The 27,244-nt window shown below is 40.8% G+C and overlaps 2 protein-coding genes across 4 annotated transcripts in view; both read right to left on the bottom strand.

Annotated features, from left to right (window-relative positions):
- Positions 1 to 3,165: 3,165 nt before the first annotated feature.
- On the bottom strand, positions 3,166 to 16,651 carry vcam1b (vascular cell adhesion molecule 1b). Its single transcript, XM_063500973.1, has 10 exons — positions 16,435 to 16,651; positions 13,347 to 13,649; positions 11,920 to 12,225; positions 11,581 to 11,838; positions 11,228 to 11,494; positions 10,248 to 10,526; positions 7,103 to 7,405; positions 6,739 to 7,011; positions 4,813 to 5,073; positions 3,166 to 4,686 (listed from the first exon to the last, which is right to left on the bottom strand). Exons 1-10 carry the CDS (start codon positions 16,478 to 16,480, stop codon positions 4,526 to 4,528), a joined length of 2,457 nt encoding a protein of 818 aa, XP_063357043.1. The 5' UTR covers positions 16,481 to 16,651; the 3' UTR covers positions 3,166 to 4,525.
- A 1,430-nt stretch (positions 16,652 to 18,081) lies between these two features.
- cdc14ab (cell division cycle 14Ab) overlaps positions 18,082 to 27,244 on the bottom strand; it is a 35,825-nt gene continuing 26,662 nt past the window's right edge. For all 3 annotated transcript variants that reach the window (XM_063460449.1, XM_063460447.1, XM_063460448.1), the window contains one exon: positions 18,082 to 20,917. In XM_063460449.1, the coding sequence (XP_063316519.1) occupies positions 20,869 to 20,917 (49 nt within the window). In that variant the 3' untranslated portion in view covers positions 18,082 to 20,868. The remainder of the gene's footprint in view (positions 20,918 to 27,244) is intronic.

Genomic DNA, 27,244 nt, shown 5'->3' with positions numbered 1-27,244 from the left:
GTTGACTACCACAAGGTGAATGAGGGTCACAGTTTGACACTTATCCCATGCCCCAGGTCAATGAGCTCCTGGACCCGTTAGGCACGGCTTGTTTTTTCATGACACTGGATTTAACCAAGGGGCTACTAGCAGATTCCCTTGTCCCTAGAGTGTACAGAGAAAGCGACTTTCTCCACTGCATACGGTTTGTACCTTCTATTTGGCTTGTTTGGAGCCCAAGCCACTTTCCAGTTCCTCATGGACTTGGTACTGTGTCTGCATGCTGCATATGCTGCCACCTTACTTGGATGGCGTTATCATCCATAGTGACACCTGGGTGGAGTATATGTGGTGGCTGGCTATTACCGGCGGTATATGCCAAACTTTTCACCTGCAAGGGTGCCCCAGATTTGGCCCAGTGGACAGAGACGTACCAGACAGCCTTCCTGCTGGTTTAGAAGGCTCTCTGTGGGGAACCTCCTAATTTTTCCCTGGCTGGGGCCATTTTGTCCCACCAGGTAAAGGGGAAGGGACAGTGTGCTCCAATTACAGGGGGATCAGACTCCTAAGTGTGCCAAGGTGCTGGGAAAAAAAAGAGTTCATCTGTTAGTCAAACGTCAGATAGAGGGCGAACAGTGCATCTGTTTTTTGCAGGTGATGGGATCCTGGATCATCAACAAAGCGTAGAAGAGTGCAAAGTGGTGGGAATAAGAATCATCACCTCCAAGTCTGATGGCATAGTCCTTAGCCTAGATTAACAAGGTCCATGTCAGGTGTTGAGGAACCAGGACACACTGATGAGAAGTGGGCTAGTGGAACAAGGAGGCAAAAGTGGGCAAGCGATGAGAACAGGGCACTGTTCGAATGCTACTACACAAGTAACCCCAGCAGAAAGGGTTACATGAAGAGGATAGACAGGTGGCTCCAGCAACATCTGAGATTTCTGTCCAGAAGAGCACAGTCCTAGAAACAGCAAAGATAATGCGCAGGACCCTCAAGCTCCCAGACCTCTAGTAGAGGAACCAGTGTTAAAGGATAAAGAAAAAAGATTTATGGCCTGCATCTCTTATGCAGTCGTTTCTATGCAGATGGAGACCTGTTCAAATAAAGCCTTGGCCGTTTAAAGTAGAACAGATAATTTCATTCCAAATGCATTTGGAATACAAAACTGAAAAATAACATACATTTATCTGTCCAGATGACTGTGGCATCTATGCAGGCACACTCATGGAGTGTGCGACTGTAGTTTATGCACATTCAGCTGAAACATTTTAGGGACTCTGTTGATTAATGTGTTTCTCTTTACTCCATCTGGTGTTTTTCATATTGTGTGTCCTGATGGGCCTCCAGGACCTCTCACCTCCAAGTGGTGTTGTGTAATAAGAGAGGACAAGAGTTCTGCTGTGTCTTGTCATTTTAATCTCTTGTTCCGTTGGTATTTCCTGTCAGAGCAAAACAAAAATGGAGCTCCTTTGTATTCCTGACCTGAAGCATCTTAAGCAGTATTTTTAAACACTTTTTTTAGTTGTTCAGTTTCGGTATAGATCATTTCCAACCCCTGAACTCTGGGCTATTGTTCTCCCTCAGAGTTCTATTTAAGCTCACAGTGGGTATTCTTGTAAACTTTCCCTTTCACTCTTACTGCTATCCTTCTGTTACAAATCTCAGTTTGTACATGATTTAATTATTGATAAACATATTGATTTATTCTGTCTTGCAGCAGGATGATTATGTTAGTTTAAATGAATCAAAACCTAAGTCTACTAACTGTCTGAATGCCAGTACACATAACCAGTGTCATAAATGTTTTGCAGTGGTGGTGAAGATATTTGCTATTAAGTGAAAATAGTATTTTAGATAGTACTTTGAATAAATATATTTTTATGTTTTATAGTATCTTATTTATTTTGTATGTGTGGTGTACCTTTACTGAGCAAAGTGCACTTCTGCTGCCCTCCATGTTAGCTGTAGCTGTTCTCTGTTGTTTTCTTATTTCTTAAGCTTCAGTTTTCACCACCTGGCTTGTTTGTGCAGTTGCATATTAGTCCGTGTTGTTAATTCACCTCTGTTTGTTTAAGAGCAACATGTTGAAAGCTAAAGAGACGGCATTATCATCTTCCCAGAGAGTCTGCATACAGATCAGTATTTAAGGCTTGACTCTCATCATCCACTGGAGTGTTTTTTTTTTTTTCATGCCTTCAATCTCTTCTCAAAGCCCTCACCTGGGTATGGAAACTGTAATAGGTCAGCCTTCCAAAGGTCCGTTTTTCATAGAGATCTATGCAATGATGTTGACAGCTCCTTAAAATGGTAAATAGAACTAGAGAAGCACAGACTGTCACAGAGTCTGACTCGAAACTGGTCCAAATACTTGGTCTGATCCACACTGACTCCCCTCTTCACACCTCACTTCTGAAACCTTCCTGTTTCTATGACAACAACGCATAGAGGACCCAGTTAGCTTCACACTGAAAACAAAAGCCAACAGAACTCTTTTAATTTATCCTTCCAGTTTGTTGGACCCTTCCATGATTAGGCACATCCTGCTGCTTCCTGATAAAAACAGTGCTTTTAATGTGGTTTTGTGGTTTTCTTGGTTTAGACCTTTTCAACAACAATCAGTAGATTTTCACTGGGCACTAAGTCTCTGGGCTTTTATGACACCTTTAGGACTTGAGTCCAAAGATGGATTATGAGAAACAAGGCTAAGGTTGCATATAGGAGAAACACTCACAGACTAGAAGAATGTATTATAAAGCCTTTTTTTGTATATTTATGCAGTATTTATTTTTGGCAGTAGTTTTCTGTGTGTCTTCGGGTCAATTTGCCTTTTTGGTTGTTTTCTTTGTTGTTGTTGTGGTTTTATATCTGTCTTTAGTTGCTTTGTAGTTTGTGTGTGTGTGTGTGGGGTTGGTGAGAATTTCTTTCTTGGCCACATCTTTCTTGTGAATGAGCAGTAAGGAAAGAGAAAAACAGACAGTGTTTTATTTAATTTTGGGTTTAAAGGCTGGTGAGCTGAAATGACTGAAAATGCAGCTTAGCCGTCACCATGGTAATAGCTGAGTCAATGCCAAGGATTCCAGTAAACACCGAATCTACCAGAAATAAAAGCGAAAGCTTGCCACTTACAGGGAATTCCCGGGGAAATCCTGCACACTGAAATTTCAAAAAGCCTGTGACAAGAAATAAAGACATAAATATCTTTATTGAAAGCAAGCAAAAAGAAACTGTACACATATTTACATATCATCTCTTATAACTCTGCAGATAATTCCACATCACACCAAGTGTGCAGCAATACCACAGCGAGAGTTCGGAGGAGATTGAAGACTTTCTGGAAGAGTTCAGCCATATGGTGTCAGTCAGAAAGTCTCCGTTAACAAGTTGAGCAACATCTTTGCTTTCCACAAATCTTTAAGCTGAGTAGCTCTCACTGAGAGGAATGTTCACAGTCACTGAAAAGTCACTAACTCAGCTGACCCTGGTAAGAGAATAAAATGCTGCTGAAAGCTGACAGTGAACATTATTGCATTTAAGATTATTGAGCCATAGGTAGTGTTTATTTTTCAAGCTAGACTCTTGTAGTCACATGTTGATTAATGCCATGGATGTTAGTAACTTGCTGGAAGAACAGCCACATTTTAAAATTTAGCAGCCATGAACTTGGGAGTGGTAGCTGGATTTCTGGGTAGTTTTGTCATATGTTGGACAAAATTAGCTTTATGTGTTTAGAGATAGCAAGCCACATGTTGAAATATTTAAACTGTATATCAGGAGGTAGAATTCCCATGTCACAATAACCAAGGATAAGATATGACAGGATACGACAGGATACGACAGGATAGGATAGGCTTTGATATTATCACATGCCGTGATACAAACCTGCTTTTGGCAAATGGAAGATAACTGTATGGCAATTCCTGTTGGGATATGAGGGTGTATTGGGAGGCTTAGACCATGTTGGGATTGTGAGAAGTGGTAGTAAAACGTTAAGAGGTAGTAGTCACATTTTAGGAAATGCTAGCTATAGGTCAAGATGTGGTAACCACATAATTGGAGATGGTTAGCACACAACGCCTTATTAGAAGTGGTGGCCACACATCAGTAGGTCTAATTCACATGTTACATAACCACATGTCATAAAGCAGTAGCCATACACTGGGATGTGATTGGGCCATGAACTGTAAAACACATCTGCAGAGGTGCAAGTTACATGTGACATGTAGCCATGTGATGGAACGTGTTAACCACACGGAAGGACAATATAGCCACATGTTCCTGGATACTGAAAATCATTATGTCATTTGTTAGCCGCTTATTGCTGGGACAACATGGTCACACCTATGAATATCAAAGCCATGTGTTTAAAAGCACAAAGCACATGTTGAAATAAAAGCCATCGGTCATATTGAGATATTGTCCTGCAGCAGCCACATGGCACATGGTAGTCACATTTAAAAAAATCTGACAGCCATAGATTCAGATGTGTTGACGCTACACACTTGGTAGCTGCATGAATCAGGGGCCTTTTAGGCCGGGGTTGGCCTCAGGCTGAAGGTGGAGCAGACTGGGGTAGTTGATAAAAGCCTTTCTTCCTGGATCTCCTCACATAGTCGAGGAACAGAGCAGAAGCTGCTAGCACAGTGGCGATGCAGACAGCTGGGATGATGATGACGCTGAAACTGGGTGGAAGCTTGGTACTTCTCTCTGCACAAGAAAATAGGCCAGTTTTGTGAAACTGTTTACAGAACTGCTGTGGGTAACATATGTTAAAATCAAACTTGAGCATTTTAACTTAAAGGGAATAATAAAATCCAAACTAATTTTACTGACCTCTTACACTGATGCTGAAGATTTTGACTTGGTACCCAAGGTCATTGGTCACGTTGACCTGGTATAACCCCGAGTCTTTGGCTGTGAGATTGACCAGTAGGAAAGTTCCATTGGTAGAATATAGCTCTGTGCCATTGGTCATTTTCTTGAGAATCACAGCTGACGGTGGGAAACTGATGGTTTGGCAGCAGACAGTGACATTTTGCCCCTCCTGGACCACTGTAGACGGCAGGATGCGGACTGTGGTGTTCCTCGGAGGAGCTGGATAAGAAAACAGATTAAAATTAGATCTTCCTTTTTGTTGTTGTTGCACAACTGCTTTTGCAGGAAATGTGAAAAGACCCAACTGAGAAACTTGTCATTTTGAGGAGTTTAGCTTTGTTCTAACTAATATATTGTGTTCATACAATATATATTACAGTTTACAAATTACTAATAATATCACTGTACTGATTGAACTTTTTGATTTTGTGGTTTGTAACTAACTGTAGCAACATCCTTGGTAAGATGCACATCCAGCTATAGCAAGGTACATTTGCATAGTACTTTCCCAGTCTTACTGTCGAATCAAAGCACTTTAGACCACAAGCAACTTATATCCATATACTCAGAATGCACTTCATCCTATAAACTCTAAGAATACTATCTACCTCAAATCCCCATGCAACTCAGCACCTATAACTGTAGGTACAGTACTATCTTTAATGCAGTACTAAAATCATGCTTTGAGCATAAACCACAGTACACTGGGGCTACACTGTGTTGCTGGTCCTTCTAGTTTATTCTTCTGGTTTACAGGGTATTTTGCTGATTTTACAGTGCATTCTGTAGACGTTCATTTCATGTTGATTTTCTAGGCTTTAAATTCAAAAAAAATTTCAGTCATAGTTTGACCAATTCAATTTTCAATTCAATTTTATTTATTTAGCATCAAATCACAACAACAACTGCCTCATATCTATTTAAACTAACCCCCTCCTCTTTTAACATAAGGACGTGTAACCTAAATCTCAGTGGAAAGAGGGTCATACAGTGAACGTGAAAAGCGTGTGAAAGCAGCTCAGCTGAACCTGCTGACCTTCTGTCACACCTCTAACCAACACGTCATCACCTGATAATGGAGAGCCCTGCCACAGGAAAAACAAACAGGTTTGCATGCCAGTTTGATACTAAACATTCTTTCACATTTTGCTTCTTTGCGTTTCATCATTTAGTAGGTCATCTACTCCTCACTGTTTCACTTACAGCTCATGGGGCCTTTTCTATAAATATGGTTATTTTTAACCAGTTGGGTTTAGAAGGCCCACAGACATAAATCTATTTTTATGCCTGCCACAACTTGGATCAGCTCTGAAGCAAGAGCAGACAGAGAAGTTTTGAATGTTTGGTAAAGAAATGATCAGAATGTCTGCTTTCATAAGATTCACTTTTGTGTTATTCAATGTATTTCAACCTCTTTCACTTGATGGCCCTCTTAGGAAAACCACAGCAGCAAAACACTTTAACTTATACTGAGTTTTCATCCTTGACTGCATGGCTGCACTGAGCCTGGCAGCTAAAGTTCTGAACTAATGACTCCACTGTAATGCCGGAAGTTTATTTCTGTCTCTGGCTTCTGATTACAGCTGTCAGAGAAAAAAAGCAAAAGGAAAACAAAGGGCTGATGAAGGTAGAACGTGATTTAAAATATGGATGGATGAAATTTAAATGAGCTGATTTTATAAACCACACTAAGGTGTGAATGTTTGTCTCTTTCCCTGTCTCTCCTGCCTGGACATCTGTCCTTCCTCTCGCCCTTCCAATCCCCCCTCCGTCCATCCTGAATTAGATGGATGGATGGATGATTTTTTGAAGTCTACAACATGTCATTCCCTCCTTTAAAAGCATATGAAAGAAGCCTGTTATAATTATTATTAATGATCTGACCTTTGACAGTGATGGAGTGAGAAGCCACTTCAGATCCATACTTGTTGGATGCTTCACACCGGTAAAGGTCAGAGTGTTCCAGGAGGATGGGGGAGAAGGTGAAGGTCAGTGGTGATGAGGTGGCTGGTTTGATTCTTTGAAGCTCCATCCCGTTTCTGCTCAGCACCAGTGCTGGGGCCGGAGCTCCATCTGAGTGACAGCTAAAGGTCACGTGACGACCCTCCACCAGCTCCTCGCCTGGCCTAATTAACAGTGATGTATTCCTCGGAGGATCTGAAAAAGAATTAGATCAGGAGTTTAATAAAGCTGGATCTGAAAAAAAAAAAACGAGAGCTGCAGAGAAAACATAAAAACAAACACTTACAGTGGACCTGCAGATGGATGCTGGCTCTCTTGGACCTCCACAAGTCTCCGCCTTCTTGCAGTAGGTCTGCGCTGCAGGTCAGCACCTGATGATTCTCGTCAACCCGGTGATGAAGACTAAAAGAGACGTTCTGTAAAAAACTGGAGAAACTGAACGACTTTTCTGCCACCGTTTTGTATCCCAAAAGCCACTGAATCCTCAGCCGATTGGCCCAGAAGACATTAATGACATCACAGCGGAAGACTGCTTCTTCACCCAGCAGGACAGGGCCAGGATTCTCCAGTACGGGATCAAACGGAAACGCTGGAGAGAGAGAGAAGTAAGTAGCTAATGATGATTCAGGAGTGTGAAAATATATAAATTGTGCCAATAAGAATCAGCTTCCAAAGATTTAAACATCAATTGATGGCTAATAACACATAAGAAACATTTTACATCAAAGTCATCAGACAGTTTTTTAAGCTTTTCTGATATTTTGGAATTTAAAGCGGTGAATCATAGTTGGGATTCATGATCTGAAATTTTTAGATTCAAAACAGCCCCCCACCACAGACCTCTAAGACCACGAGAAAGACCTGCAAAATGTCAGTACTGATTCCAGCAGATTCAAGGACCCTGAATCCTAGCCAAGACCCTTTCCTTCAATATATGCACAGCTTTTTAAAGAAACTGTTAAAAATTTTTTTTACTGCTAATCTAATAGAATTTCAACCAATAAAATATGTTCATCTAAAACCTCCTCATTCATCTCATCAAGAGCTCTTGATGACAACAAAGCGCCAGACTTCCTTAATATCCTATAAACTCACAGATCCCATTTAAAACCTTTGAAATGAGATCACTTAAAATCTCAAATGGTCCACCTTCCAAAGCTTTAAAAACTCTTTAAAGAATACTAGATTCCCCTGAAAGACCTCAAAAAGGTCTTTAAATTAACTTCTGAAACCTAAATGAGTCCTTTTATGATTCTCAAAAACAATTTTGGTTCCACTGAATCGTTTTCAACACCTCTAAAAGCAGGGAACCTTTTCAGGGAACACTGTAAACTCTGAAAATACAACAACCAGTGGACTCTAAACTATGGAAGAGGATTAGGGCCACTGGGGGTAAAAAAGTGGGCACACCTTTTTTGTTTCTTTTCCAGATTTCTGAGATCAAAGTAAGAACTCTGACTTTAAAAACCTAGTAACAAAGTATGAAAATATTTGAACACACGAGGCATGCAACAAACAACTGCATCTCTAAAATCTTTGTCATTGAAAAGCAAGTTTAACAACTAGAACGTAAAAGTCTGTGAATGGAGAGCTGAGCAACCTTAAGTGACTTGGAAGACTTTCAACAACTTGATCAGGATGGTTAAGTTATGGTCATTTTCCTGCTTCTTGTCCAGTGCCGTAACGAGGTCATGCACTCTAACAGATATTAAAAGCGTGGATGTAACTGTCAGAAACACTGAGTCCTCGACTCCTTTCTGTGTGGGAGGATTTTGCATGTTTTCAGTCTTTGTTGAAGTGGTAGGGGGGTAAAGATGAGTGCATGGGCGAGTGTTTGGCTTCTTTCCCCCATGTTGTCATTTCCTGACAGAGCATTGGAGTTCATCTTCTTCAGCTCAGATCTGACGGTCAACAAACCTTTTAAAATGAGCCTCTGTTTGTGGCTCTCAGATCACGAGCGTGTTAGTAATTGTTAGTCACTGCAGTTTCTCTTGGAGCTGCTTTTTAGCTCTGATGTGATCCGGTGAAACAGAGTCATGTTTTTTCTAAAAACACACTGACTTTGGAGAAAAATCTAGAAAACCTGATCTAGGTTACCTGATCAGTCATGAAAACGGCGATGTTTGTCAGGGCATGCTCTGCTCTCTGTATCGCCAAACCAGTGAAAGCAGTGGTGTACAGCTCTACCCCCACACTGATGAGCAGCTCGGCGTCAGGACATCTGTGCAAACATTACTAAGCCTCATGTCTGTTATGAGCAGTTCATCTTTTGATTGCACCTCTGAGATTATTGAATGTCTGACTCCCGTTGTGCGAGACTGCTGGGAATAAATCTGACAAACATCGCATTTTCTTATGTTTTAGAAGTTTTTTCCTGCTTGTGCTGTTCTGCTTCACTTGTAAGGGTTTCGCTTCGAGTTTTTAGTACATGAAACTCTTAAAATACAAGGACACAAGTCAGACACAACACTGTGTAAAAAAGCACCCAAAACAACAACAAATCCTTTTCATTTATCTTTAAATTCCTTTAACTTCCTCTTTTCCTCTCATTGTTAATCTAATAATTAACAATTATTAAAGAGTCTTTATCATATATTTTGCAGTACAATTCTTACTGTCAGTGACCCGGTGTTTATGTTTTTGGGTGCAATAGGATATTCTAGATTAGATTCTCTGAGGGGTTTATGTTTAGTTTGCCTATACTTTAGTGTTCTTATTAGATCCTCTGGTTTCTGTTTAGTATCTAGATCTTCCTCCCCTCAGAGTCTGATCTCCTCCTGTGGTTAGTTTGTCTCGTCTTCCCAGTCACCATGTCAAGCTTGCGTGTCTTGAGTCGGGGTGTCTGTCAGAGTGTTCCTGTTTCTTTTTGATAGTCCTTGTCCTCTGTTCAGTTTATCTAGCTTTGCTTCCCCTTTGTCTCGTTATGTCAGATTAGGTCCAACTGTGTCTCCCTCCAGTTGCGGTTCCCTCGTTACCCTCCGTGTACATATTGTTTGTATTGTTCCTCTGTCTGTGTGGCAAGCGTCAAGTCAGGTATTTCATGTTTAGGTTTTCCTGGTCGAAGTTTTCATGCCCCTGTTCGTGTTTCATGCCTTAGGTTCCCAGTTCATCCTGTTTTCAGAGTCATGTATTCAGGTTTTAGTTGCTTTTCCCAGTTGAGGTTTTGTTAGGTTAGTCGTTGTGTTCCATTTGTTTGTTGCTCAGTTTTTCAGCCATCAATAAAGGCTCGCTTTTAGTTTAAGCTTAGTTCTGTCTCTTATGTCTTCATTTGGGTCCACTCTCCACTCGACACCTACTGCAATCTCTAAATGGTTTGAGAGTATTCTTCAAATGAACATGAAAATCTACTTAATAGGTTTAATAGGTGTGATTTGAAACCAAATAAAGTGGCAGTGCGGGACTATAACTGCTATTAGGTGTGTCAGACTCACAATAGACATGGACTTGAATGTTTCTGCTCCTGTTGACGGTCTCGCACTGAGCCTGACAGCTGTATTCACCCCGATCCTGGAGATCCAGGTCCTGCAGATGGAGCACAGAGAGACCGTCCTGCGGCCTGGTTGTCTGGAGGACAGTCTGGTTCTGGTCTTTCCTCGACCAGGTGAGGACGATGGGGGTGTGCAGACAGCCGGAGGCCTTGCAGCTCAGACTCAGAGCTGAACCTCTCGCTGCAGAGACCTGAGGACTCGCCTCGACCTGTAGAGGGTGAGCTGGAGGAACACAGACATCTTACTGATCCTGCATGTTCACACTGAAAGCAGTTATTCTAATCTTGTCTGTGAAGGCTCTTTTACTGGAGAGTCTTTGTTTTTACCCTTACACCATTAACTTGAATAGTTTTTCTCTCACTTTAAACATGGATCCAAACTAATCTGCAAAGTGGTTAAACTGGGTCTGGTCCATTGTAGCTTAATCATTAATTATAGCTAAGCCTCCACTTTACTACAGAGGTTTGCACTCTGAAGTTCTCTTTATAGAAGCATCCCTTTCTCTGTGGCTGCAGGGATATGAGATCAAACTCAAGAAATGTTTTGATACGAAAATTCTCATTACTGTTCCTACTACTACTCCCTCATGTTGGAGGAACGACACACTTGATCTGCACCTGAAAAATTACAAATGAAATTGATGACTGTATTACTGGTATTGTTATATCAATTGTATTACAAGCTAGATATTGTGATATAATCTGTCTATATGATGCTTTATGTCTGCAATAATCTGGTGTGACATCTGAGGAAGAATATTCACAGCAGGTTGAAGGATTAGGAAATGGGATTAGAGAAGACAACACATGATGGTCATTTAGGAGTACCTTCACATGAGGTACTTTCATTAATTTCATTTCATATTAAAATTTGAGAGTTTTTCTGACATCACGTTGTAAGATACAAACTGGAGGAAAGACTACCTCTGACAGTGATGGAGCTGGAGGCCAGCTGGGATCCGTACAGATTAGAGGCATCACACTGGTAGACGTCGGAGTGTTCGAGCAGGGCGGAAGACAGGTTGAAGATTATCGTGGACGCTCTGTCAACGCTTTGAAGTTCTGTCCCATTCCTGCTCAGCACCAGTCTGGGGAGCGGACCCCCCTCTGAGCTACAGACAAAAGTCACCTGCTGACCCTCCACCACCTCCTCACCCGGAATTACAGAGAGGGAGGTGTTAGTGGGTGGACCTGTTAGGGAGACACAAGGGAAACAACTGACTCATTGGAACTAAAGGGAGTGCACAGACTGAGAGTGAAACAGGACCATCACTCACTGTGAACCGTGACGTCCACGGTGCTACTGTTGGTTCCTTCCGTGTTTCGCGCATCACACTCGTACCGTCCAGCCTCAGACAGTTCCACCGCTGTGAAGTTGAGCTGACTGCCTTGATCACGTTGCAGAGTTCGGCCATCTGCTGTCCTGAAACTCCAGGTGATGGTCGGCACAGGATTTCCCTCTGCCAAACAGGTGAGAGTGAGCGGAGAGCCGGCCATCACTTCCTTAGACTCCAACTTCTTCACAACAGGAGCATCTGGAGACAGAGAAGTCGGGTTTATGAGGACACGGACAACAAGACTCAGACGTGAGGCCTCAGAACCAAACCCAGACTCACATAAGACATTTATTGGCACTGTGCTTTCTCTGGTCCTCTTGTCATCTGGCAGGTCCTTCAGCTTCAGTGTGACCCTACAGGTGATATTCCTTCCCTGATCCATGTTTTCAGCTGTGAAGTTGTAGTCAGACTGGACTGCCCCGGATTGGAAATCGTCCACTGTGATCTGCAGGATAGTGTTCCCACTGTGCCAAGTGACGTTCACATCCTCATTAGGATATATGTTAAATGCCTTGCAGGTCAGAGTGGAATTTACCCCCAGTTTGACATTGTCCTGGCCTGTGATGACAGGGTCCGATGGGAAGGCTAGAACAGCAGAGGCACAGAGGGCAGGCATTAATTCTTATAACAACAATAGTCTAATAGTAAATAAAAACGGTGCAATTCTACTTGTAGCACCTTAAGTTTGGTTCCAATGTGGTTTTTGTGTCTGGTAATTCCCCCTTCATAAGCACACAGTTTTTTAATGCTAACCTCTCTGCGTGGATGCTGGTGAGGCATGAAGGTAACGCCAATTTGACAGACAGGGGTCCCGACACAGACAGCCAGCTAGTGACTGCTAGCGCTACGCCTTTTGAAGCATTTTTAACAAAATTGCCAGACAAATAATATGACCTAGGGTGTGTTACAGACCCTCAAGAAGTCTGTGCAGTTTTGGTTTTGGTGGGTGAACGCAAGTTTACCAGTTTTAGTTGGCAAGTCAGATTAATAAACAAATTGAAATAAATTGCTTTGATTAGGCTGATTCTGGTGTCCATAATGATTCAGAGTGAGGCAGATTACATTGTGCTTGCTACAGTGGATTTTTGTTTGTTGTAGTAGAATTAAAGTGATGCACTAGAAAAGCATATTGCTGGGAGAGGATGAAAGCCCCTAAAGTCTTTTACAGGACTTAAAAGCCAAGATTTGTTCACCTTTTCGCTTGATTTTGGTAACCAAAACTGCTCGGTATAGTGTGGAAAGGATCGTGGTTTGGATTAAAATGGACCCTTTCACAAATCTAACTACGTATCACAAGGTCAAACTTCTTCTTCTTTCTCTGTGATGTGAGCCTTGGAAGGGTAGGAAGTAATCTAATGGATTACCCTGCACTTTGAAAAATTATCCTAAAGTGACAGCAAGTGTTTTAAAATAAAGTAAACGTGGTTATGAAAAATGAAGGCGTAGTATATTAGAGGAGGAAACGGTATTTGGTGATGCAAAGGTCTTAGACCTCTATTTCTCAGCAAAAGGTTTTCATCCAAATTTCTGTGATTCCTAATCAAAATCTGCACTTCGTTCTCATCTTGATCTTAGATTTAAAATCTACTTTGTGTACAGAGGCAAAATTACAAAAATGCACTAAACTCATGTTGTTTTAAATACAGCAATAATAAAATATATAACATAACATTTCAAATGTATGCTGCATTTCAGTGGTAACTCACAGTAAACCTGCACCGAGCGTTTCGCTTGTTTCCTGTCTCCATTGCAGCTGACTGTACACAGTATCGCTTCATCATGCTCCATCTTTACACGCTCAAAGGTCAACACAGAACAAGTTTGGTTGGTGCTGATGGACCCGCTCAGAGGCCGGTCCCCCAGAAAGGACCAGGACACACTTGGCGTTGTGGTACAGCCCTGAAACAAGCAGACCAGCTGCTGACGCTCACCCAGACCGAACAGAGCTGTTTCAGGAGTTATGTCCACCCGTAGAGCCAAAATGTACTTCGATGACATCAGGAGCACAGCTGTGGACGGAAACAACAAAAATTATACAAAGCAACAACATAGCTGGGCCATGTTCCAAAAAACAGGTTTAGTGAAAAGTTAGAGTTTGTTAACCTTGAGTTGAACCTCAGGTAAACTTTGATTCAAATACAGATGATGTATGAATGAGGCTGATGAATGGTTGCTCTTATGATGCTTCCATCAGGATTCTGTTTCAGTTCAATTTTATTTATATAGCGACACAATAACAGTTGCCTCAAATTGTAAAGATGCTACAATAATACAAAAAAAGGGAAGAAAAAACTCAATAATTAGACGACTTGTGGGGAGGAAGAGAGGACAAAAGACATTGTAAGAGAGCCAGAGATTTTTAATAACTAATGATTAAATGTAAAATGGTGTATAAACACACTGTGAGTGAAAAAAAGGTGACCGAAGAAGAAATATCATGGGAAGCAGCCCCCAGCAAGCCTAGACCTATTTCATCATAATTAAGGGAGGATTCAGAATCACCAGAATTCTTAAGACTAATCTTAAAAGTAGAGTGAGGGCCTGTCTCTCTAATCAAAACTGGGAGTTGGTTCCACAGAAGAGGTGCCTGAAAGCTGAAGGCTCTGCCTCCCATTCTACTTTTAATTTACTCTGGAAACCACAAGTAAGCCTGCAGTGTGAGAACAAAGTGCTCTAATGTGGTGATATGGTACTATAAGGTCATTAAGATAAGATGGGGCCTGATTATTTAAGACCTTGTATGTGAGGAGAAGGATTTTAAATTCAATTCTGGATTGAACAGGGAGCCAATGAAGGGAAGCCAATATAGGAGAAATATGCTCTCCCTTTCTAGTCCCTGTCAGTACTCTTGTTGCAGCATTTTGGATCAACTGAAAGCTCTTCAGGGAGTTTTAGAACATTCTGATAATAAGGAATTACAGTAGTTCCAGCTAAAAGTAATAAATTCACAAACTAGTTTTTCAGCATCACTCTGAGACAGGATGTTTCTAATTTTAGAGATATTGTGCAAATGGAAGAAAGCAGTCTTATATATTTGATTAATATGTGCATTGAAGGACATGTCCTGGTCAAAAATGACTCCAAGATTCATCACAGTGTTACTGGAGGCCAAGTTAATGCCATCCAGAGTAAGAATCTGGTTAGAGACCATATTTCTAAAATTTTGGGGCCAAGCACAATAACCTCAGTTTTATCTGAACTTAGAAGCAGAAAATTAGAGGTCATCCAGGTCATTCTGTTATGTTTTTCCTGCAGTTTAACTGATTAGTGTGTGTAATCTGGCTTCATGGACAGATAAAGTTGAGTGTCATCTGAATAGCAGTGAAAATGTTATTGCTATGCTCTCTAATGATACTGCCTAAAGGAAGCATGTATAACAAAACTGGTCCTAGCACAGAACCCTGTGGAACTCCATAGTTAACCTCAGTGTGTGAAGAGGACTCCACTGACTACAACTACAGCATGCTCTAATCGCTGTAATAAAATATTATGGTCAACAGTATCAAACTCTGCACTGAGGTCTAGCAGAACAAGCACAGAGAGGAGTCCACTGTGAGAGGCCATCAGAAGATCATTTGTAACCTTCACTAAAGCTGTTTCTGTGATGAGCTCTGAAACTCTTCAAATAAACCATTCCTCTGCAGATGTTCCGTTAGCTGACAGCTACTCTGTCAAGAATTTTAAGAGAAAAGGAAGGTTATCCACGTGGATGGAAATGTATCAGCACCTGATGTTCTTGTGTGTCTACCAAGCAATAACCTGTGGGACTAAAACAATTTAGCCAGTGTAGAAGAGACAAAAACTGCAGTTCGTCTGTGCTTCCATGTTCAAATGTCCACGTTTACAACATTAAAAAGCACATTTACAGTTTGGTACAAATAAACAGTTTTGGTTTCTGTTGAGCTTCCACCTTCATAAAAACTTTATGATAGCTCATGTTTTTAGAACTCATTCATTTGGATACTGGCGAGACTTAAATTACGGGTGTGGTTGCTTTGATTGCTAGGGCTTGCAGCCTCACCTTGTAAACTGTGCTGGACCTCTCCATCGTTTCTGTGGTACATTTTGGAATATCTTAATGGAGTGTGAGATAAAAATGACAAAATAGTCAATAAAAAGGAGAGCCCAAATTCAGTAAGTAGAAATAAAAGAACTGAGGTGGCCATGTGTCAGCCCTTCTGTTAGTCTAAGCAGCCACGGCCTGCCCCCACTATCAGTGCAGTTGTTATGAAGGGGAAACGATCCACAGGCCAACAGCTTAATTTGTACCATACTGGAAAGACACTTTTTAATTCTGTGAAGCTGTTTTAACCTGAGACTGACCCACTTTTAGAACCATCCACGAGTGGCCATTAGAGGAATTGGAGTTTCTGGCATTTTTGTGTTGTCACTCGGGTTTCCAAATGTTGTTTTTTTTGTTGTTGTTGAGTGTGGGTTTTTTTTTTTGTTTGTTTGTTTGTTTGTTTGTTTTGATTGAGTTACACCAAAACATATAAGAGTTCACTGTAAATTGCAAAGGAAATGAAACATTTCATTTTCATGAAGTTGAATGTAGCTTTTAATGTGAGTTTTTGAATTTTCCTCATATTTTACGCATGTTTCTACTTTTTATTCTTTATTTGCGCTATACTAACCACATGCACAAAAGCTGATGAAAAAACGAGAAAATGACGAACGAAATCTCAAATGAAAATCCAGAGGTTACAATAACCCCCCCAACCCCACCCCCAAAAAATCTCTACGTTTAAAAGACATCACATAACAACCAGATTTATCAGAAGGAAGGACATTTACCTGAGATGAGCTGAACAAAGAGCCTGCGGACACACAGAAGATCCATCTTCTCTGCTGAGGCCACAAATACGCCGATGGATGGATGGATGGACGGATGGATGGGTTCGTGAACAAACAGAGCAGCGTCTCGTTTCTCGGAGTTTCGGGATCTGAAGCAGAAAATCCGGCGATGATGAATCACAGAGGGTCTCTGAACCCCTAAACAGGGCTGATGAAGCAAACGCCCCCTCCCGTCATCCAGCTCCAAGTGTGTGCCTGTGTGCACGCGCGGGCAACAGCGCCCTCTGCGGTACACGCGATGAGCGGGAAAACGTCACCGTCGCTTTGTGCTGTGTTTACGGCTCCTCGGCCTTTCCTTCCGTTCTCTTTTCAACATTCTGTCGCCTTTTCTTTCTCCTCGTGTCTGTGCACTACACGTTTCCATCTTTTTCTCTGTCATGCTCCTGTTAAATTTAGTTCTTCTCTACATGTGATATTCCTCGTTTCACACCTGGGTTATTTTCCTCTCACTTTTGGTTTCTCTATTTATGTGAATTTGATGTTTTTTCAACGATCTTTTTCAGTGACATTAAATCACCCACAAGACAGAAGTGTCACAGGCAGTGGTTATAGTAAGAAGGACAAATCAGCATTTTTCTTGGACTCCCAGCAGGAACTTTGTGTCCTGTGAGGGAAATTCCTAGGGCTGAATCCCAAAAAGAAGAAAACATGCTGTATGTTTTCTGGTATTATGCCTTTATTGGGCTGACTAAAAGCTGGGACGAACACCTTTTAACAAAACGTGAACATGAATTCACTTCAATGCTGCCTTCTCACTTAGATACATTTAAAGTCAAATATTTCCTTTTGCTGTCAGTGAGCTGATGAAGCAGCAGCAGACATGCTGAATCACATTAAGGAGTAAATGAGCTGAATACAGTGAAGCTCTCACTGTGGGGCCTGACTGATTGAATGATCTGGAGACTGAGTGATAACGGCCTGAGTGATTTACAGCCTCTGTGATTTAGTATTGATTAGTTTAATGAGGATTCAGACTAATCAATCATTTTCCTGATGAAGTCAGAGAAAGTCTGGACAGCCCCCCACCCCAGGCTCTGAGATATCTGACCTCTGATTTACTGAATCATCACTTCTGTTATTTGTGTCGCACTTTTCCTTTCTTTGGTCGTTCATCCCACACTAGTCTTGGACTTGGGACAGCTTCTTCTATGCTGGATTTGGCTTTTGTTTGTATAAGTGTGTGTGTTTTACACTTGGACTAAATGTTGTAGAGAATCAGGTTGGTCATGTCCAGAAAAGTTTATTCTCAAATGCAGCACACAACAGGAAACGGTGAGCTGCAGACACAGCGGCACAGCTCAGGTGAAAGCGCTGCTTGGACGGAGAGCAGAAGAGGGGGAGCACACGTGCAAGCACTGCAGGACGTTTTTGTCCCTGAACTTAAAAACCATCTTTGCACTCAGGAGGTGGCACCTCAGAGTCTTAACATCTTACATGCACCTCCACTGGGAGAGAGCCACAAAACTTAAGGGTTAAATGAAGCCTTAAGACTGGTTCGATTTTGGGTCTGACCTGGACTTGTCCTGTTCCAGACTTTTTTTCAAACCACACTCTGGTAGCATCAACAGATCAAGAACAAACTCAGAGTCGGAGGAATTGTTTTATTTCCTGTTATTGCTCAGACAGAAATTCTGCTAAAAGAAAAAAAAAATACAATGTTTTTTAAACGTTCCCTCAGTAAAACACTTGAGTAAGACATTAAATACACATCAGACATCCATTTCCACTTCTTCATAACAGCAACAAGTTGTGCAAAAATAAAAACCTTCTGTGCATTGCTCATATTTGCAGTGTTTAACAAATGTATTAGACCACCATCTAGTGTACGTTTTGTCACAGTTGACCTAACTCTGACCAAGCTCTATAATGAAAATCTTATTTTTAATGTTGTAAAATATCATTATTGTTATTATCCGTGACTTTTCACGTTTTCTGCTTTACAAAAAAAAAAGAAGAAGCAGAAAACAGTAAAGCACAAAATTATTCCCACGTCTCTCTTGGAAATGAGATTAATAAAATTACCTTTTGATCCAGATGCCAAATTACACTTATTTATATTCATTTGCAAACAAAAAAATTAGTTTCGTTTCAGTGGTTGGACGTTGCGTTCGATTCACAGTCCACTGTCCCGGATCAAGTTTGGGTATAAAAACTTCGTGGAATTCAGTAATTTTCAGTTTTAAACAAGTTTGTGAAATACTTCTGAAATATTTGTTCTCGTGTAAAACCGGTGGTCTCATAAATTTGTTCAGAACTGTATGTGACTTTCATCCAAACGATTATTTCTGAGATATTTAAGGCACTTCGCGTCAGTTTAGTTAAACCATCATGTGACCGAGGGACATCACCATCGAATAAAGATTTCAGAACGAGTGATCTCTCTGGGTTGGTAGCTGGAGCTTTTATTTTATTTGCCCACGATAATGTTAAAGACCCAGGAATCTGCCACAAATGACATATAAACTCATTTCTTACACACACCATGAGTGTAAAGGAAGACAACACTGTGCTGATGTCATCATCAAGCGCGTTTAAAGCTTCAGGAAAGTTACACATTGTTTTATCCAGCACAGCATGACCTGTATTTTACAGCAGGTTAAAAGCAGCAGTAAGGTGAAGCACATTAGTCAGCTGATGTGGTCTCACGTTCAGTCCTCTGCACACAGATAGAAATGACATGGTGCAATGACACCTTCTCACTCCTGTCTGTGGCTTAAGTTGTTAATCTATGCACAATCCAAATTCCAAAGAAGACACTGTTAGGACTCTGGAAATGTAAATAAAGACTAAATGCAATGATTTGCAGTGCTGAGCAGCTATAAACCTCTGTCAGACAAGAAAGGCACAACATTCCTCTCCCAGGTGTCCAGCTGCTGCTCTGCTTCGCTCCCAGATGCTCACAGGCTGCTGTTGGAAGCAGAGGGAATGCTGCACTGTGGGAAATGTGAAAGTGTCCCACTCTTTCTGACACTGCTCATATTTTTCTGAAATGGCACATTTTCTCAGCTCATGTTCTCAGACCTGTTTTCTGTGTTATAATGAGAATAAAATATGTTTACCACATTTGCAAATCCTTGTATTGTATTTATTTACATTTTACACAGGAGTCCAACTTTTGGGTTTTTGCAGGTTTAAATTCAAATAAAATCCTGAGGTGCTAGAAAAGGTTCTGTGTTTCTAAAGTTCATAAACCTTTAAAAAGTCCCGGGAGCTTCCGGAGGTAAAAGGTGTTGTAATCTAGAGGCTCATTCTTGGAGGACATTCAAGCAGAGAAAGTAATTTTAACTTCCTGTTTCCTAGAGAAAGTTCCTGTGGCGATAACCTTTGGAATAATACAGAACACTTATTTTCCACATAAAACAACACAGAAGCTCACAGTCATTCCTAAAAGGAGGACTCTACGGGCCACATAAACACACGAATCCATGTTCAGACTGACACCGTTAGCTAAACACAAAGTGCTTCCTGATGCTACTGACAGCAACAAGTGCTTCTAGTGTAAAGAGCATGCCTGCCGATGTCTGCTGTCCACATGGCTAAAACTAACCCTGATCCCACAGCTTAAACTCATTACTATACAACCACATGCTCACTGCCTGCTAATCATTTTCCATTTACTGTTCATCTCCTTTAAATTGTTTCCCTTCCAGCTCTACTGGTTAGACTGTATATAAAAGATGGCAGCCAAAATATCAGAAATCTGGCCTTGAATTAACTTCTTGTCATTCTAAACCGTACTGAAGTGGAAATGGTGCCTTGTTACCAAACTTTTAATTCAGTCTGACAAATTCATTCAGAGAGGTGAGGTTTCATTTTACAATCATGACGCTAACAAACTAAACTGGTTCTTTAAGGTACAGTGAGTGACAACACACACATTCACACCCATTCTCACTTTAATACCCTGAGCTTAGTTAATGACATTCTGTTTTTGGGTCCCTTATTCTTCTGCTATTAATAATGGTATTCCTTTAGATTAAATTAGACACACAAACACAAAAAAAGAGGGCTGATCATCACATCAACCAAACAATATCCTGGTTAACCTATCAGAAGCCGGACGGAAATACTGTAACCATGATGACAGAGCAAATTGTCATCAGCTGATCCCTCACTTTACCAAAAAGTTACACTGATCATTAAAACAAAAATACAACTTTCTGTCACAAATATAAAATATATCTTTTCCATGTAAATATATCTTCATGTGTGCGGACTATTTATTTACAGACAGCTCATTTACACAGTCTGACGAGCAAGCAGCCATCACCTCACAGGAGATTCAGTCCTGACAGAGAAAACATCTGAAGGTTCCCTCTGAACATCCAATTTAGGAGCCGGGTTGTGGAGAGAAAAAATACAAGAAAAATGTCTTCAGGTCAGTCGGGTACTTTTAGTACTGGATGTACTCGGACTGAAGAGACTGAAAGAGAAAACAAACAGTGTGATTAACTTTAGGGCAAATGTGATCCCTGCATTTCCTGTGGGGGGCTTTAACAGAGCTGTGGGAGGACGATGTGGGAAAAGGAAATTCCAGATGAACTGACATCCATGAAATCAACTATAACAACCAGGGCTTATCTAAAACTTTTGCCCCATGCACGGTTGTTCATCATGCTATTTACAATCTATATTGATCATAGACATCATGGCCACCTTAAAAGTCTGTACAAGAAAATTCAGAGTTCTTTCTATAGTCATAGCTGAAAACACGAAAAGCTCTACAGTACTCTGTGGAGCTGGTTCATGTCACCAGCACCAACATAAATGTAGCTGGGAATGACATAACAACATGAAAGGGATTTTCTGATTGTGTAAAACTAAAATAAGCACACCGGTGTCTAAACAGAGTTGTATCTACCGTGTCTTTGTGTGTTGCTCCCTGCAGACCATTTGCACTGTGCCTCTGCAGACATGCCCACATTTTTACAGTAGACACTGCTGCTCAGTTTTCCATTATTCCGAAAGAAATATACAATGTATATATGACTGTGTGCTTGATAACAACATTTCTCTGTGCTGTGGCTAACATATATAGTCTCTGTCACCGCACTGCATTTATTCCATATCATTGGTCCTTGTCCATGTATGCCTACATGTATGCTAAAGCACTCACAAATACCTTGACTAAGCAGCAATTTTATGAACCGTTCAGAAACCAAGCTGTGCGCACAGTGCATGCTGCAAAGAACTAAGTGAACCCTTAAATTTATTAACTCATACAACCCCTGTTAGCATCTCCATCAGATGCTTCCTGTAGCTGATTATAGTGCTTAGGAGGAATTCTGGGCCATTTCCTGCTACTTCCTACAACTGTTTCAGTTCATCAATATTTTGCAATGTCTTGATTAGTAAGCCTTCTTAGGACTCAACAAGTAGGAGGTCAGCACTGTGACCTGCCACTGCTCCAAAACATTCATTTTTGCTGGTTCAACTATTCTTAATTTCCCTAACATGCTGACATGTTAGGGAAATTAGCTTGTAAACTGCTGACTTGGCATTTTCCCCTAAAATTCCTCGATCCAGTTTTAAATGACTTGTTCCCTCAGGCTCTGAGGTAACAAATGCTTTACAGGAAGGACAAGGTCTTGTGTTTTATGTGCAGAGCCTTGGGAGTTTGTGATCACGCCTCATGAGGTCACATTTCTATTTGCTGATGGATCTTTTCCATCTAGACTTTGTAAGCCTTAATCACAGAAGTGGTTCACAAACAATGCTTGACTTGGGAAATGAAGTAAACCATGTCACACTTCTATTTTCATCTTCAACACCTGAGAAACATCTGAGACCTTTGGATTCAGCCCAGAGGTTCACTTCTTTTTTTCTAACCTGCACTTTGAGTGATTAGCTGCATATTTGGTAATGATATTATGGTTTAGATGAGGATCATATCACACTTTAAGGTGACCAATCACATTTCTGGTATTTCACCAACTTTTTCCTGGAACTGTGGAAGACACAGCAGGTGAAATAATTATTGAACGTGTCACCAATCTTCTAACTAAGTATATTTCTAAAGGTACTACTGAAGTGAAATTCTCACCAGATGTTGGTAACAACCCATCTAATCCATACATGCAAAGAAATGAAACCATAGGTGTTCTTAAATTAAGTTATATGTAATAATGAGAAGGACACAGGGAAAAGTATTGAATACGCTTACTGAAATGTATTTAATACTTTGTACAAAAGCCTTTGTTGGTGATGACAGCTTCAAGACACCTCCTGTGTGTGCCATTCTAGCAGCTTTATTTTCTTCTCTGAAACCAGCTCAGAGTTTTGTTGTCTGTGTGCTCGGGATTAGAGCTGGGCGATATGACCCAAAATTCATATCTCGATATTTTTTAGCTGGATGACGATATACGATATATATCTCGATATTTTTTTTTTAAGCCATAAGGTAAGAACAAAAAGAGAGTTCTTAGTCAAAGCTGTGTCCCAGATGTCACACAGGCACTTTTATTAACATACAGCGTAGATGTACATGAAGAAATTACTCAAAAATAAATTATCAGCATTTATTAAATAATAATGCTCCATAAATAAAAGAAACACAATGTTGTTTTTGTGCATAACAAAAAGCTCACAATTGTGCAGTCAAAATGTAAACTAAAAGACGCTGAGCATAATAACAAAGAGACAGATTTCACAGCTGCTCTATTCCCAAGTTCTACTGCGTGACTGACAGCCTTGAGTTTGAAATCCTCTTTGTAACCACGTCTCTTAACAGGTGCCATTTATGGTTCTTATACACACACAATACGGTAATGTTACGTTGAAGCACAGTACGTATCACCCCGCGAGGCTCCACTACGGTAGCCGTAATGCTCCGACAATCCATCAAGCGGTGCAGCTCCGTAGCTTACCAAAGTCGTACTAAAACATTTTTTGGCAGATTGCTGAGCGCCCTGTACCACATAAAAACGGTTCGCGGTCAGTAAGCACAACCAGAATTCATACATAAGGTGCACTGTCGATTTTTGAGAAAATGAAAGGATTTTAGGTCATGCAGCCCCTGTGGGCTGCATGTCGTTAGCGCGGTTAGCTCGTTAACACGTTGACACCGTCCAGCCCCACGCACGGGGCGATCCGCGGTAACTCGTTAACGGAGATTTGCCGTGTTCATCTTGTCGTTGCCTGCAGGTGAAGCAATGGGGGAGGGGGAGTTGTGTTCAGTGAAGGAGAGGCGAGGCCCAGTAACGCAGCGTAGAGACAAAAATGGACGAAAGATATAAACGATATTGTCACATCTTATATCTCGTATGAAAATATATCGATATTTTTAAAAAACTCGATATATCGCCCAGCTCTACTTGGGATCGCTGTCTTGCTGAAATGTCCACCATCGTTTCATCTTCATCATCCTGGTAGATGGCAGCAGATTTTTATCAAAAATGTCTTGGTACATTTTTCCATTCATTCTTCCTTCAAATATGAAAACTGCCACTGACATATACTTAAAAAAACGGCCCCACACCATGACGTCCCCACCTTCAAACTTCACTGTTGTTTTTGGAGTGATATGCAAATGTTGCTCAGCAAACTTCAACATGCTTTTTTGTCAGCAGTGGCGTCTTGTGTGGTGAGCGTGCATACAGGCCATAGTGGTCGAGTGCATTACTTATTTGGTTTCTTTGAAACAATTGTACCTGCTGATTGCAGGTCTTTCTGTGGCTCTCTACAAGTGCTCCTTGGCTCTTGGACAACTCTTCAGATTTTTTTTTTTTCACTCCTCTGTCAGAAATCTTGCAGAGGCCACCCGGTCGTGGTCGATTTATGGTGTAATGATGTTCTTTCTGGATTATGGCCCAGCAGTGCTCAGTGGAATTCACTGTAGCAGTGTAAAAATTCTAATGTAACCAATACCATCAAGTATGTTTTACCCATCTTGAGATGTTTCTTTGTATGAGACACCTTTTCATAGGCCATCAGTTGGCACTGAACCAGCTGATATTAGTTTGCACTAAGTGGTAGGATTGCTTTCTAATTACTGACAGATTTCAGCTGCTGTCATGACTTTCCATGCCTGTTTGCACCTCCCTTTCTTCATAAGTTCAATACTTTTTCCTTTATCATTTCTTATTATTGCACATAATTTATGGACATCTACAGTTTCTTGAAGAAGTTTCACCTCTCATCTGAGAAGCTTCTTCAGTTCTGTGTGTGTGGGTTTCCCTGTAAGTCAACAAACACATACCAGCATCTACTCTTTGACTCACACCACTCATCACAAACTTGGGAGTAATCAGGACCCTGCAGCACCGAGCAGAAAACATTCCCTCTAAACCAGAGGGGAATGACAAACAACACTCCCATGTAAAGAAAGCTCTTAAAACACGTGGTTATCCCAACTAGGCTTTCATCAAATCAGGAACGATGCACAGTAAACAAAGGTCAAGTGACAAACAGAACAACATGGTCATCCCTTATGTAGCAGGTTTATCAGAGAAGCTCAGGAGAATGTTGTATAAGCATGAGCTCCCAATGTACTTCAGACCCATCCGCACCCTCAGACAAAAACTGGTTCATCCCAAGGACAAAACTCCAAAACACAAACTAAGCCACTTCACAAAGGCATGGCACAACATAGAAGAGCCACCTCGACAGGACACAACTCAGCTGTACACCTGCATCTAAATGTTAAAGGTCACTCTTTCGAGGATGCCAATGTTCATATTTTAGACAGAAGATAGATGGTTTGAAAGAGGAGTGAAAGAAGCCATCTATGCCCACTGTTAACGACCATCCTTGAACAGAGGGGGTGCTTTAGGACCCCAACTGTCTGCAGTTTTGAGATCCTTTCCCAGGTGCCTTAACACCCACTCACATCTTGCATCAGCTGTCAATAGTTTACATGATAGGGCGAGCTATCACAATGGTTTCCCCCAAAACCTCTGCTAATAATAACCCACATCCTTTTTGACACCTTGGCTCATGTGATGACGTACATGATCAATAGTGGGTCAATGACCCTCTTAAGTGACACACCCACTAGGTTTTAAATACCTGTGACTCGCCACCATTTGGTTTTAGAACTGAAGAAGCTTCTCAGATGAGAGGTGAAACGTCTTCAAGAAACTTAAAGTCCAGTCACTTCTCTTTCCAAGCTCCACAGACTCGGACATAGACATATGTAGTTGGATTTCTTTGCATGTGTGGATTGAATGTGTTGTTACTGACATTGGGTGAGAGTTCTCAAGAACACCTTTAGAAATATATCTACTTAGAAAATTAGTGACATGTTCAATGATTCAATAATCATTTTACCTGCTGTATCCAGTTGCTAAACCTCAAAAAACAAATTGGATCGTTGAATTTGGATTTGTCATCAAGCGCCGAAGACTACATGTTCACACACGTACATATCCAAGTAACACCTACAACCCCCTCTCAAATGTGTTATATTCAAACTTTAGTTACAATAAGTTAACTCTTTTTAGGGATTGAGATCTGAGCAGGTTCCTCAGCTCAGCAGCAGCTTTGTGTTAGTGTGAGTGACGTTAACATGACTGAGAGAAACATAAGGAGCGAAACGCCACAGAAATACACTGATTCATAACTCCATTAACTAAACAACATCTTTAAAAACTGAGTTTCACCAGGTTCATCATGATATTAAAAAGTAATGAGAGGATCATTAACATCCCATTTATAAACCCCCAAAATGAAAACATTTTAAAGGAAGAACACTTTGATTAAAATAAACAAAAAAGAGTTCTAATGACAAGGTGTTTTTCAACCTGCAAATATTGGGTATTGTAGTTATGATTGTAAATCTTTGTCAATAATATGTACAAAATATTAAATCTTTAGGAGAACATAAAACACAATAAGGCATATAAGCACATTTATTAGAATGGTTGTCAATTACTTATCTGTTAACAGACTACTGAGTTATTTACAGGCTTTGAGGCTTCTGTGTCTCAGCAGCTCATCCTATACCGTGTTGCTTTTTATGGGTTTTATTTTGAAGTGGTGACACCTTATCAATTGATCCCTTGTTCTTGTTGTTACTGTCCAGTCAGAACACAGATCAGTTCAGAAACACCAGAGAAGGAAATGGAAAACAGCAGAGGTCATGGATCAGAAACACACTGGAAACATCAGCTATTAACAAGCTGTGTTTTTACTGGCTGAGAGTCAAACTGTTCCAGAGCAACCAGTGTACATTATTAACACACTTCAAAAAAAAAAAAACCAGAAGTCACAGATACAAAATTGAACTCTGTTTTCATATTTTGCTGTTGTAAACTTGCAGACTGTATGTAAAAGTATGTATCCCTGTGATGTCACTCATCCTCAGATTTAGTTTTTTGGCCCTTTCTTGAGCCAGCATGCATAAACTGTAGCTATGCACAGACATATTGAGTGGTCAGTACTAAATAATCCACAAAAACTGTGGAAAGGAGCTATTCTGTGACTACAGGTAATTTGTACACCTGTCAATCAAATAAGCCAGGGCCTTGCGAGATTCAACTGAGCGACTCATCTTAAAAATAAATAAATCACTCACCCTGTTTAGCGGGTATGCAGGGGAAAATCAATAAAGACCAAAACTATTTTGTGTAGCAGGTCATTAACCTGGTTATGTCATGGCTGAAGTTCACCAATCAAAGTCTGTTCATTTTTCAGCCCTAAGAGTTGCTGCTCAAGTGGCTTAAAGAAATCTGCTGTTGCATCCAGTGTGTTAGTGACATGAAAACAGAGAGCCAAGCAACACAGAGGGAGGGGCCAAGCTGCTGCTGTGTCA

The sequence above is a fragment of the Pelmatolapia mariae genome, linkage group LG17 (genome assembly GCF_036321145.2).
Source record: "Pelmatolapia mariae isolate MD_Pm_ZW linkage group LG17, Pm_UMD_F_2, whole genome shotgun sequence".
NCBI lineage: Eukaryota > Metazoa > Chordata > Actinopteri > Cichliformes > Cichlidae > Pelmatolapia > Pelmatolapia mariae.
Note: the sequence above shows the minus strand (reverse complement) of the source record. Positions and strands in the feature narration are given on the sequence as shown.

Coding starts and splice junctions, on each gene's coding strand:
- vcam1b (XM_063500973.1), bottom strand. CDS start 16,480: ATGGATCTTCTGTGTGTCCGCAGGCTCTTTGTTCAGCTCATCTCAG. Junction 7,012..7,102: donor CATCCATCTGCAGGTCCACT/GTAAGTGTTTGT, acceptor ATTCTTTTTCAG/ATCCTCCGAGGAATACATCA. Junction 5,074..6,738: donor TCACTCCATCACTGTCAAAG/GTCAGATCATTA, acceptor TTTCTTATCCAG/CTCCTCCGAGGAACACCACA.